The sequence below is a fragment of the Cupressus sempervirens genome, chromosome 6 (genome assembly GCF_028749045.1).
Source record: "Cupressus sempervirens isolate cs-2001-9-10 chromosome 6, ASM2874904v1, whole genome shotgun sequence".
Taxonomy (NCBI): domain Eukaryota; kingdom Viridiplantae; phylum Streptophyta; class Pinopsida; order Cupressales; family Cupressaceae; genus Cupressus; species Cupressus sempervirens.
In genome coordinates, this window is record NC_143123.1 from 103,517,740 (window position 1) to 103,530,820 (window position 13,081).

Below are 13,081 nucleotides of genomic sequence, written 5' to 3' on the forward strand. Positions count from 1 at the left end.
CTGTATTCTATGCTTATGTTAGATGTTAAAATTAGACCCGAGAAATTTGGTTGTTACAATTTGAGATGAAAGACTTTGGTCTTCTCCATTACTTCCTAGGATTGGAAGTGCAACAGAATGTTGATAGTATCATACTAAATCAAAGGAAGTACACTTCAGATATCTTGAAGAAATTCGGAATGTGGAACTACAAGTCCATGTCTTCTCCAATGGAAACCAATTTGCATAAACTTAAAGAAGCAACTGCAAAATCACCTCCAATAGATTCTACTCTCTACAAGCAGATAATTGGGTCTCTGATGTACCTAGTAAATACAAGACCTGATATTTGCTATGCGGTTCATGCCTTAAGTCAGTTTATGTGTGAGCCTAAGGGGATTCACCTTGTTGCTGTTAAACACATTATGAGATACCTTCAAGGTACTCTTAACTATGGACTCAAATATGAGAGAATTTCTTTAGAATTGCATGGATTCACCGATTCAAATTGGGGTGGAAGTGTTAAAGATAGGAAAAGCACTTCAGGATGCTGTTTCAGTTTAGGATCAGCTATGATTTCATGGATATGCAAAAAGCAGTCTTCAATAGCTCAGAGCTCCACAGAAGCTGAATACATTGCAGCAGCAATGGCCTCTCAAGAAGCAGTATGGCTAAGGAAGTTACTTGTGGGATTATTTGGGCAAGCCATAAATCCTACGATCATTCATTGTGATAATCAGAGTTCCATCAAGCTCTCAATGAATCCAATTTTCCATGATAGATCCAAGCATATTGAAATTCCTTACCATTATGTAAGAGATATGGTAGACAGGAATTTTGTTAAATTGGAATACATTTGTACTGCAGATCAGATAGCAGATATACTCACCAAACCTCTATCTAGAGTAAAGATAGAACATTTCAGAAAGAGACTTGGTATGGTTGAGTTGTAATTCATTTTGTATTATTTGATTATTAATAAAATGATGAATTTTATTTTGTCAGGCTATTGACTATTATGGGCTCCACCATGTGTAATCATTATTTAGAGGTGAAGATCTCTGGAATAATGAATACCTATGTAAAAGGCTTTATGAGAGGTGACGATCTCTTAGATAATGTCCTAACAGTAGATTTTACTGTAAGATCCAGATGAATTTTAGATCGTCTTGTGGCATTGACAAGTTCATGGGTCACATATTGGATAAAGAAAGAATTCTAGAAATTCTTCAAGTTTATCCTGTATTCTGATAGATCTTAAATTCAGGATCTAGTTGTGATTTAGAAATACCAGTTTCCATGCATCACAACGTGTGTCTTATCACTAGTAGCAATGATTTGTCATATCACAGGTTTAGTAATATGACTCTATATCATGTGTTTTATGATAATATGTATTAAGAAGAGATAGACAGATATAGAGTATTAATTCTTGTCTAACATCTGTATTGATGTTGCTCGATATAATATCTCTCTGTAGGATTATCAGGTTAAGAGGGAGTGTTAAGAAAGTAACCTGAATAACCTACAGGTCTATGGGTATAGAATCGTGCCTCACTCTTCTTGTTTAATATTCTCTAAAGAATGACATTCTATATTATTTATAGTCTCTATAAAGGTGCCGGCGATCAGGTTGAGATTTGTTTAGTTTGACATTTAACTAATTTTAGTTAAGTCTTGCTACCATTTCCAGTTGCCGACTTAGAGACACTTAATTAATGGATGAATGTCAAGGGTTATGTCCCTTAAGGGACATACCCTCTAATGGGGATATTTAGACGGGTCATGTATGCAGTTTGTAGGACACACAGCACATCTACAGTCTGGACTATAAGCATATATAACCTCACAGGTTCCTTGCAATGATTTCACACTCCAGTTTGAGATTATCCCAGAATTACAGTCATATCATTATTCTGCATATTCAGACCTGTAGATCAGTATTTGGATCAGGGTTATCTTTGAGTTTCACCTAACTTTGATCTTAATCTCAGAATTTTGTTATCAGAATCTGCAGAAAATTACAAATAGTCATTGCTTCCACTAATCATTGTTTTTTAATGTATCATATACACATTTTAAGTTGAGCATTGCCTGTAACATTCAATGGCCTATCTGACAATATTCATATGTCTGCAGTATCTGTTGTGAAGTCACGCGTTCTTATTCGATAGATTGATGTATAATTGATCAGTTGCCTTCAGCAAGCACACAATATTATTACATATTGTTGTCTTGATGTATCACCCTCAAATATTAATCGCAGTTTTGTTTTGTTTTGAGGCATTGTGAATATTTGTTTGCACTGTTAAACTTGACTTTTAAAACTCTGATTTAGAGTCATCACTTTAGATCTGAAGTCGCAGCCATAAATTTAAACTTTATATCATTTACATATACTTCATTTTTGGATGAAGCCGATAATTCAAATATCAGTCATGTCTTCAATGAATCACTGCAACTAATAGTTTTTTTTTTTACACTGTTGGTCATTGATATCATTGTTTTCTTCACCGTTGTTGTATTCCCATCTGTATGATACTCTTCCTTAATATCCGACACTGTATTCTGAATTCTCATCTTTACAATTCTTCTTCTATCGCTGTTCACATATGTTGATGCTAAAAGAGGCTGGGCAATATATGTCATCACAGATTCATGGTGTTCAATTTTCTTTTCAAAATGGATATTCTATTGCTAAGCCATTGAACTCTTGATACTGCTGAACTGACCAAAGCACTGATGCAATGGGCTTCTTTGATTATTACTTTCATTCATTGTCTTGATGTAAAATTTTCCCATTATCAAGTACATGCTTCCTTTTCTACATTTGCAGTGCGGCTCTGATACCATGTTAGTTTTTCATAGAGGATATGCTGCAAATGTATTAGCACTGCCATTTTTCTTGGTATTAAGGGACATGTCTCCTCTTGATTCTATAGAAACTCCACACCAATCTTGTATATGGTAGCCAAGGTAGTAATGTTGCTACCAACAACAATAATTACAAGTGCCTTGCTACTTATTTATCAATAAGTTATTATTTGTAAAAATTGCAAATGTTATAATTGCAATTCTTAGAATTGTGCTGGCATTATCTTTTGTTTCATTTCATGTTATTGTTTAAGCATTTATATATTTTCTGAAAAATAAAAATAAAAAGCAAAAAAATATTTTTAACATTGCTACAGTGTAGGCCAACAGGGCTCTTACAGCTGAAAAAAAACACCAAGAAGAGGAGAACCACAATGTCACTGGATGCACATAGATATCCATGACTAGTTTGTCAAATTGCACGAACTAGAAGTTATAATTTTTGCCCCAAATATTTTGCTTCTGCTGCCTCAGACAACAAACAATTTCGCCAAAGTGAACAAAACAATATTTCTAACCTTCACTCCTGCCAAAACCTACACTTTTATGTCCAATGCCAAAAACATGTCGCACAATGCAAAATATAGATCCTTTACAGATTATTTCACATCAACAAACACGAAAATGTTAGTGGAAAATTTTGTGACAGCTTTTGATTTACTTTTCATACAAAGTTTTCAGACCAGTATAAATAAATGTCATTTGCAATTGGATGAAGAGCCATTTAATATTATTTTATTGTTTTATAGCTGCTAAATTTTTGTTGAAATGTTTTGTGTTTCTTATGTGTTATTGTGCTTTCATGAATTTAACATCACTTAATCATTATCATAGCCTTGCATTGCAATAGATGTTGAGTTCGTAGCAGGTGCAGATGTCTATATTGGATATATTTCATGGGGTCCTTAAAAAGATTGTCCTATCCCTTGATTTTGTCTATTAGGATTTATATCCACCTTGATGTTTATATTGGTCCCTCAGTTTTGATTTATATAAATTTATTGGCTATCTAAACACTTATTTGAAGATCTTGCGAATTGGTCAAATAAGACAATAAGAGGCCAGTTGGATTCAATATTCATGGAAAAGTCGTCTACTCCTAAAGACAACATGGCTTCAAGCGTGTTTTTATTTTGACTTCTAGATTCCTTTCCAGTAAATAAGGAAGGTAGTATCTACTATGAGTTGTAAACATAAAATTTTAGAACATTGCCTACGACAGAGTTCAATGCTTGTGTTTTGACCAAACTTTGACACCATATTAAAGAAATTTATTTTACATCTAACAATAAATTACAAAGTATCCCACCTAAATTTTTATGTGCTTCCAAATGAATAAATTATACATAAAATTACAAAAAAATTGACCTATAGAGAATATTAATGGATAAATATTAAATTTGAATATCTTGAACAAACTTCCATTGAAAACTCTGAATTTGAACCTGGGCCTTTATCCAATGCTGCAATGTCTAATTTTCAAGAAAAGGATTAAAATCATTAAATAATAAATGATAATAAAATTAATGAACGTATAAATAGCACTAAATAATAATATAATTTATTTACATTGACTATATTATAATTAAGAGTATAATATATTAATTGATATAGCATAATATTATAATACAAAATAGTCTACTATTAAATATAATACATTAATATAATAACATCACATTATTTATAAAATAATTAATAAACACAATATTTAAATAATTAAATAATAAATTAATAATAAGTGCATATATATAGTACAATATAAATTTATATATTTAAAAATGACAATCAAAATATCTGTGAATGGTTGTCTTGGGGTTAATCCCTCCCCTCCTCTGCCTAATGCGGTTATTTGGGAAAAGCCTAAAGAAGGATGGTAGAGATACAATTTTGATAGTGCCTCGAAGGAGAACCTTAGCCCTTCAAGTGCAGGATTCATAATTCGAGATTCAAAAGGTGATCTTATTGCATGTGGAGGAAAGCATTTGGTGGATGGTACAAGCAATGTGGTGGAAGCTGAAGCTTCTTTCTTGGATATCAGAGCATCCAAGAAGTTAGGAGCTAGGAAGTTGCATGTGGAAGGTGACTCACAGATTATTATAAATTCCATCATCAAAGGTGACATGGAAGCTTCACACCTACAGAACCACAAAATCAAAATTAATGATGAATTGCCATCTCTTACAGATTTCAAATTATCACACATCAGAGGGCAAGGGAATAAAGTGGCTGACACCATGTCCAACTAGGCATTTAGACTAAACATGTTTAAAGCTGTAATTGAGGATTTCCAAGATGTCAGGTTTGAGATTATCAAAGTAGAAACTCGGGTAGATTTGGCAGTAACAGCTACTGTAGGAGGATGCATAACAGATGAAGCTCAGGTAAGGAAGGACCTTTAGTATTTGACAAACTTTACCTGTAGAAGAACAGAATTGGAAAGGGCAACCATTGCAAGGTGAACCTGGAAGCAGTCAGAGATAGTCAAGGACTAAGATATTTGCATCCAAAGTGACTCACAAATCATCATCCCCCTTGTCCTGTCTATCCTACACAATCCGTCATCCTGTGTCTGAACCTCACTTGAATATTCCCCCTTGTGCTTGATATATGTCAACCACTGATAATCAATTATTATTTTTGATGTGATAATTTCACATGATCACAGGAGCGATCACCCCAGAAAATTGAAAAGTAAAATCCTGATGCTATCAGTTCTGAGTTCTGCATATGTTTGGTAAAAATAGAGAAAAAATAAACCAAATGTATTATATATGTTAAATGTTCCTATTTACTTTGATGAACGAAAAAATGTAGCATAAACAAAGAGAAGAGGAGAATTGTAAGAATAATATCAAATCACAATCTCTGAATAATTTTTCCTTCTGACCAGATGTTCCACAGCAAAACAAAATTCAATATTTCCATTATCAAGATTCAGAAATCATATAGGGAAACATCAATTGTTGCTTCTCACCAAGTGCTCTCGACACCATTCCACAGCCATAACAGGTGGACATCCTGTGCTTGATATTGGTGGTTGATTACTATTCCCCCCACCAGCTATCATCAAGGGAGGAATTTTATTATCAATATAATCACCTCCACCAAAAACCCCTACTGCTGTTTGCATGGTCCTGTAAAAATATTTACTTTATTGTAAATACAAATGCTTGTGAATTGTTTGAATCTTTATTTTAGTATGCTACATGATTGGTCAGATGAAAGCATTTATAACAAATTAAGTAAATCCTTTTTATGGTATCACAAATTCAACTCATTGCTTAAATCAAAATGTTAAATTCAAATCTAATGGTGAGTACCGAACCCAATAATACCTTAATAAAGGTGAGGTCACAACCAGCTCAACCTTGGATGAAATGCCATTTTCTGTGATATGCCTGCGTAGATTATCAACCTGTTGCAAAAAGAATTCATATGAAATTTGCATTAGTGCATATGAAATTTACATTAGTGAATTCATATGAAATTTTCTGAAGGCTAATATGAAGAGATTCCAGATTCCTGACTTCCTTTCCGTCATGTTGATCACTCATGCATATTAGATGGAAAAAAAGTAGCTATGTTGTATTAGAGTTCACTTATTCAATCAAAAATGAAAAGTTTGCATCAGATTGGACGTAGAGATTATAATATACAATGGAAAATCCAATTTTGAATAGACTACAAAAGAAATATTTGCAGTCCAGGACAACAGGAGTTAAAGAAGCACCATTCCCAGTAAGTGATCTGATTCGTGCTAATCTTCCACTTTAAATCAGAATTATTATCACAAAGATAGTCCAAACACAATTGTAGTCTTGATGTATCCAGAAAATATAATAGAAACTAAACAACAGATAAATAATTTGAAATATAACTCATTGATATTGAACAGAAGATTCCCTATTATGAGAATTGAGAAATATCAGCATTAGTTAAAAACTTATATATGATTCACCTAATCTGACATAAATTCCACATCATTTTCATTTGCATACAGTACAAGAATGGATAGTTCCAACTTTTTAACACCTGAATTTATTTTCTTAATCTCCTATCAAACAGATTTTCCTTAGTTGTCTACACAATATTAAAAAATGATATAGGATATGCTTACAACTTACAGGGGAAGTACCTGTTCCCACCCTGCAGGAGTAAGGCTGGCATCAAAATATTCGTAGGAAAGGGCTGCCTCATTTTCTGTCAATTGTGCTACATTATGGAACCCCTGTCCATGTCTCACCTGAATGTATCTGACAACATTAGCTTACATCTTATGACTACCAATCTAAAATACAAAAAAGTAATCTTGTTGTCAAATTTACATATTTTATCTTTTAGAAAATGCAACAAAGTACAAGATTAGGGCTAAAGCATATTTGAAAGCAAATAGCTTTTATTAGACCATCTAGATTAATTGGGGATCACCTGCTATGGCATTCTGGTAATGGCAGCTGTCATCCTGTGATATTCCTTGAAAACTCTGTCATTTTGCTTAATTTACACACAGATTCCTGAACTATTCTGGTCAAGTCTTACTGTATTTTATTTTATAAACGGCCCATAAGTTGAATTCAATTCACTCCATCAGCTAAATTAGGGGTCCTTATCTATCAATGTGTTGGATTGGGGCATTCATAATTCTTTTTATGATTGTCCTTTGATTTCATCTGTTGTACATATTTGAAATTTTCATATTATGTCAAGATTTTCAGTTAAACACTTGTTTTCTACAAATCATGTAAACTAGGATGTTATATCATCCTCACAGGGTTATGGTTAGAATTTTATGGGAATCTGCCATGAAAAATAATGGAATGTGTCGTAAAATTGAAGATGCAGCTTCAGTTATGACGGATAATAAAGTCCTGTTTGGAGAGGCATATTGCTGGTTGCATCTGCACGAAAGAATTGTTATCAACACTTGTCAAATAAGGTTCATTAATTTCTGCATACATGAATATGGCAAGGATCCATCGTAGACAATTGCCCAGCATACAGCCATAAGAGATAATAGATTACAGAGGTTTTTAAAGATCTAAGCTAGTGTGAGGAAAAGTGTACCTTTTAACATCAACGTCAGTTTGTAATTTCAGAAAGATATGATATCATGTATAGGTGTGTGTCTTTATGAGGCAAAAAAAGTTCCAAAAACAAATAGGTCACTATCATTCTCAAATATGCAGCCATGTAAAGAAAATAGGCATTCAAAATCAAGCCATCCAAAAACAAATAGGTCACTACCACTCTCAAATGTGCAGCCATGTAAAACAGGCATTCAAAATGAAACCTTGAAAATTGCTAAGATGAGTATGCATTTGAATAAGGTAGCTGATAGAAGCAAATAATAGAATGAACTTACAATATTAGGCACTCGCAAGAAAAAATATAGAGTTTCAAATATTGAAATGGTGTGCAACAAGCATTGGGATGCACATGAATTTGTGGTATCACAGATTCCAAGTTCAAAATATATACACCTTATCAAGGAATAGTTCCTAACAGAGGGATCCAGACATGGATTTCAAGAATGTAGTGATCAGGGGCTTAAATTTGTGAATGGTATGAGTGACAGTGGGCTGGTGATGCTAATATACATATTTTTATAACTATTAGCAAAACCAAAATTTTCCATGCTACTCTAAAATTGCAAGTTACGTCCCAATAGCTTGATCATTCTATTTTGGCAACTTCAAAATTCAATCAATGTATACCCTCTTTCCTTTTATTGGAGTTTTCAAATTCCCTCTATGCTTCATAGGATAGAAACTTAAAAAGAACTTCACTCTAGTACCACTATCATAACCCTAAATTTAAATATTAAATATTTACCACTTTCTAATCACTGAAGTTTTCTGAGGGTGTGCAGAGAGCATACAATTAGTAAATATTATTTTTCACCAAAATCTGATCACCAAGATCCCATATGATGAGTGAATAATGATGTCAGATATTTTATTCAAATAAATATAATTTCCCAAATATAGAATAATAGATTGTGTGAATAACAAAAATCTTCACTATTACATCCCCTGTTTTGCTTAATTTTAAATATTTTATATAGCTGTTGAGACTTCATGCGAACTTGAGTTGATTGGTGAAAATTGGTTATTCGTTATGGTTTCATGTGACATTGAAGTATTGGCTATTCATTATGATTTCATGGGAATAAGAAGTATTGGTTAATTGTTATGATATCATATGAATTGGATATGGTTAGCTGACATGGGTATTTGATTTCATTAAAATGATTTAGGAAATATGTTATTACCATGAAAAACTTCTTTTACAGGAATGTGACAAGGGGGGGAAAGCATTGCCAGAAAAGGAAAGGGCATGAGGGCACCACCAACCATTGAGCTAACAGGTATGGGTCCTAAACCACCTTGGTCAAGGAAAATAGGACTAAGCAAGGGTATACCAAGTAATCACCATGAGCTAACTAGGGTCAACATATATAATTAAACAATAAAAAGAAATTACTTAGCATAAACCAAACTAAGAACAAATTGTTACCTTCATAATTTGGATGATCTCGGAACTTCTTGTTGTGTCAGGCATGTCTTAATATAACAATACCATGATACCCATATGTACTTGCACATGCATATACATACACATGTATATATGTGTAAATTCATATAAGACATACAAGAATGTATACGTCTATTTTAAATATGACGCATAAACAAGATACGTATGTTTAGAGTACTACGTATATATGTGTATGTGTACATGGCTATACAAGTATAGGCAAATACATGATGGTATCCTTATATTAACAGATGAGATTTGAACAATTATTATTTCTGACCTTGGCAAATGTTTAATATTATTAACTCATATCATCAGCCTTCTATATTCTTTTCCAAGTGGCCTATATGTTATATTAACCATATATCTTATCACTCCTTGGATGACTCTCGAGTGTAACTCAAGACATTGCTACCTTTCCTTATCTTGCGCGTAACTAAGCATGCTCGCAAGAACAAAACAATCTCTTTTATGTGATTCATTACATATCAGTGGGGGCATTCGCATATGCTAGTTTTTGGCAATTTCTCTTACCTTCTACAAACTTCATTCATAGTCCCGTGCTCCATATTTGCAATCGCATTTTTCAAATTACGTAAGCTCTCTGTCACAAACCACACATTCATGTCATATTCCACATTCGTATTAGCATTTCATATTTCATTGGCTCTCTTCTGAAATTGCACCTACAGTGTCATGGGTTTGTACATGTCATTTCTTACATAATCAGCTTGTTCCTCAACCGCAATTCATTTGTACTAGTGTTTGCTAGAATCTACAGGCAAGGAGCCATACCAAACATTCCAGTGTTCATTAGCACTTGAGGGTGATAATACCTCTATCAGGTCATGCATTCTTTTGACATATGTCCTTGCCATTTTTGTTATATTAAAAGGCTCTAAAAATTCTTGATAGGAATTCTGAAAGAAACATTGATATTATAGATAGAGCCAGATGGACTAGCTCCAAATTGAATACCTTATTTGCATAAGGATTGAGGTTATCTATTGCATACTATTATGATTGTTCTTTCAAAACTTAAATGAAAATTGGAAGGATCTCCAACCTCAGGCAATACTTATACAGGGGCATCTTCAATATGCCTCTAAGATAAGAGAAGGCACTCTCGGTGAGTTAAGAAAACTAATAAGAAATAACATCAAATCATTATGTAAATATCTGTCATAAGCCCAGTTTGGGCAAAAAGTAATTGACTATGATAAACAGTGATTGTTCAAGGATACAGACAGCGACATTGGGATTCATTGAGGATGACCAGCAAGGTCAAAATGAAGAGTGGGAACTAATATCAAATGATTCGTGGGTCATACCTACATGATAAGAGAAAAAATCAGAAACAAAATAAAACAATTGATGAACTTAAACAAATAATTATAGACTGCGTCATCTCATGGTGATCAAGGTAATATTCTTGTTGTCAAGTCGAGGGTAGGTTTATGTCATGCTTGTTGTTGTGATCGCTAGGGGTCCAGGTTGCTAGCAGTTGATAGATGGACTAATGGGATGGACTCCATAGCCTAGCTGGTTGCCTAGCCGAAACTCTAATACTTGGATGCTAAATGGCAGGACAAGGGTGTCCCATGCCTAATCCTGGGTAGGGAGGGTTTTTCTTAGTTGAGATGGTGGATACCTAAGGGTCCGCGGTTGGGAGGTTAAGCCCCTGATAATGCTTCTCCTCTCCACCAAATGCCATGACTTGCACAGGACAAGGTCAAGATTTGCATTCTTAAGCCTTCACGATTGTCGCTATTATTCTCTTATAAAATGTTCAAGTTCAGTTAATTATGAAATTATCATGTGACGGTTGCAAATATTTTTCTTTAATATTGATCAGTCAAACTTAGTAGAAAATAATCTCTCTTTCCATTAAGTAATGGTTAGTTATGATGGCAGGCATATATATTGCATTTGTCGGTTAAATGGTCTTTCAATTGTTAGTTAAGATAATCTAGTTAATTGGTTATAACTGTTAATCTCTTTCATATGAACATGTATAATAGTTGTTATAACTGCCTTCCCATGCTCATGAATATGAAAAAGTAACTATGTTCAATAATATGATAGTTGTTAAAGAATGGTAAAATTTGGTTGTTACATATGGTATCAGAACTGTGGGTTTGACACTGAACCTTGGGCCCATCATTGTTTTCAAGGAAGCTGAAAATGTAATGTTGAATGAGACAGTATGAAAACTTGAATTACACCTCAAAAGAAATCCCACCACCCTATATTCTTTTTTTTTTTATAAAGATCATGCCAGAATTTGACTCCTATTGTTCCATGCCTAAAGACGATGAGACTCTAGCCTATGCCTTGCTCTGAATCAAGAAAAAAAGAGTGAGGTGGACTCCTGCCAGGACGGTGAATATGAGAACCCAACTTATCAAAACTTGGAATGCTAAATAAACTAATCTGCAAATGATTTATCATGAATCTTGTAAAGGGTAGGATAAGCCCAAGGAAGGAAACAGACAGGATGCCTAGGGATAGGGTGTCTGATTTCCTAAAAGAGCTATGTTTGATTTACTTTACATAACTAAATATTTTATAAAGTAAGATGGAAAATCACACCAAAGATCATCGAGGATAGCCAAGAAGGGTTGAGATGAGTGATGTAGTCCGTATGAATTGGATAGATGGATAAACTTACAAAATCAGGAAGACAAATTAGAACTATGAAAAATAAGACAATTAGAATCTAGTCAATCTGTCAAGTCGAATGGTGGGTGATCGGGCACACAGTGTCCTTTGGAAATCCCTGGCCAAGGTAGGTTTAGTGGCAAATGATGTTGTTATGATCACTAGAGGTCAAGATAACTCGTAGTTGGATGGACTGTTGAGAGGTACCCACAGTCTAGCCGACTCTATAGTTGACAACTCTTAACACCAAGATGCTCAGGTGGCAAGACGAGATGGTGTACACATGCCTTATCCCATTCATGGTAGGGCAATTCTCAGTAGAGAATGAGTGAGGATTACACTAGGTAAAGATGCCTAGGGTTACACAATACAGACCAATTTTTACTTCTCTTGATGTGGTGTTATCAAAACCTTGTTAGTAATCAATTATATCTTTCAATTGCATGTTTCTCTCAATTTCTACATTATATTTTATGCAATTACATTCCTGTTCATATGAAATGGTAGTTGAGATTTTGCAATTCAATATTATTTTACATATGTCCCAATTGTTATAAAATGATCGAACTATATTAGTATGCACATAGGTGCATAAATTGGAGATGCATTATGCGAAATAATTAATATTGAACAAGATGTATGATATGAGCAGATGCTATGAGAAGCATTTTATGGATCCTCGTGGAAAGATAAATTTGTGGAAAATACATCTCTATGAACTTTTTTATGATATTACTAACACATGGGTGATTATATAGGAGACATTGCATGAAACATGTTTCTTAGTAAAGCACATTATTATGAACTTGATTGTGGATAAGTGAGGGAAGCTAGCCACCCTATGGTTGGGATTTCTATAGGTAGAATCCCAATGAAATGTAAAGTTTGGTGGACAGATCGAAATTGGGGTTTGAGCCACAATTGGAACGTTTTGTGGACAGAACATACAAGCATCTAGGCAACACTCCCATCTCAAGATTTGCATGTGGGCATGTAGTCCAATGGCTTAGGAAAAAGGGATGAAGATAGTGTG

The 13,081-nt window shown here is 33.9% G+C and overlaps 1 protein-coding gene across 1 annotated transcript in view; it reads right to left on the minus strand.

The window, feature by feature from the left end:
* The window catches only part of LOC149551455 (phosphoglycerate mutase-like protein 1), a 149,669-nt gene that overhangs the window by 70,483 nt on the left and 66,105 nt on the right, over window positions 1-13,081 (minus strand). The window contains exons 3-5 of the mRNA XM_089786964.1: window positions 6,989-7,096; window positions 6,189-6,268; window positions 5,828-5,987 (exon numbers count right to left, since the gene is read on the minus strand). Coding sequence (XP_089643090.1) covers window positions 5,828-5,987; window positions 6,189-6,268; window positions 6,989-7,096 — 348 coding nt within the window. The remainder of the gene's footprint in view (window positions 1-5,827; window positions 5,988-6,188; window positions 6,269-6,988; window positions 7,097-13,081) is intronic.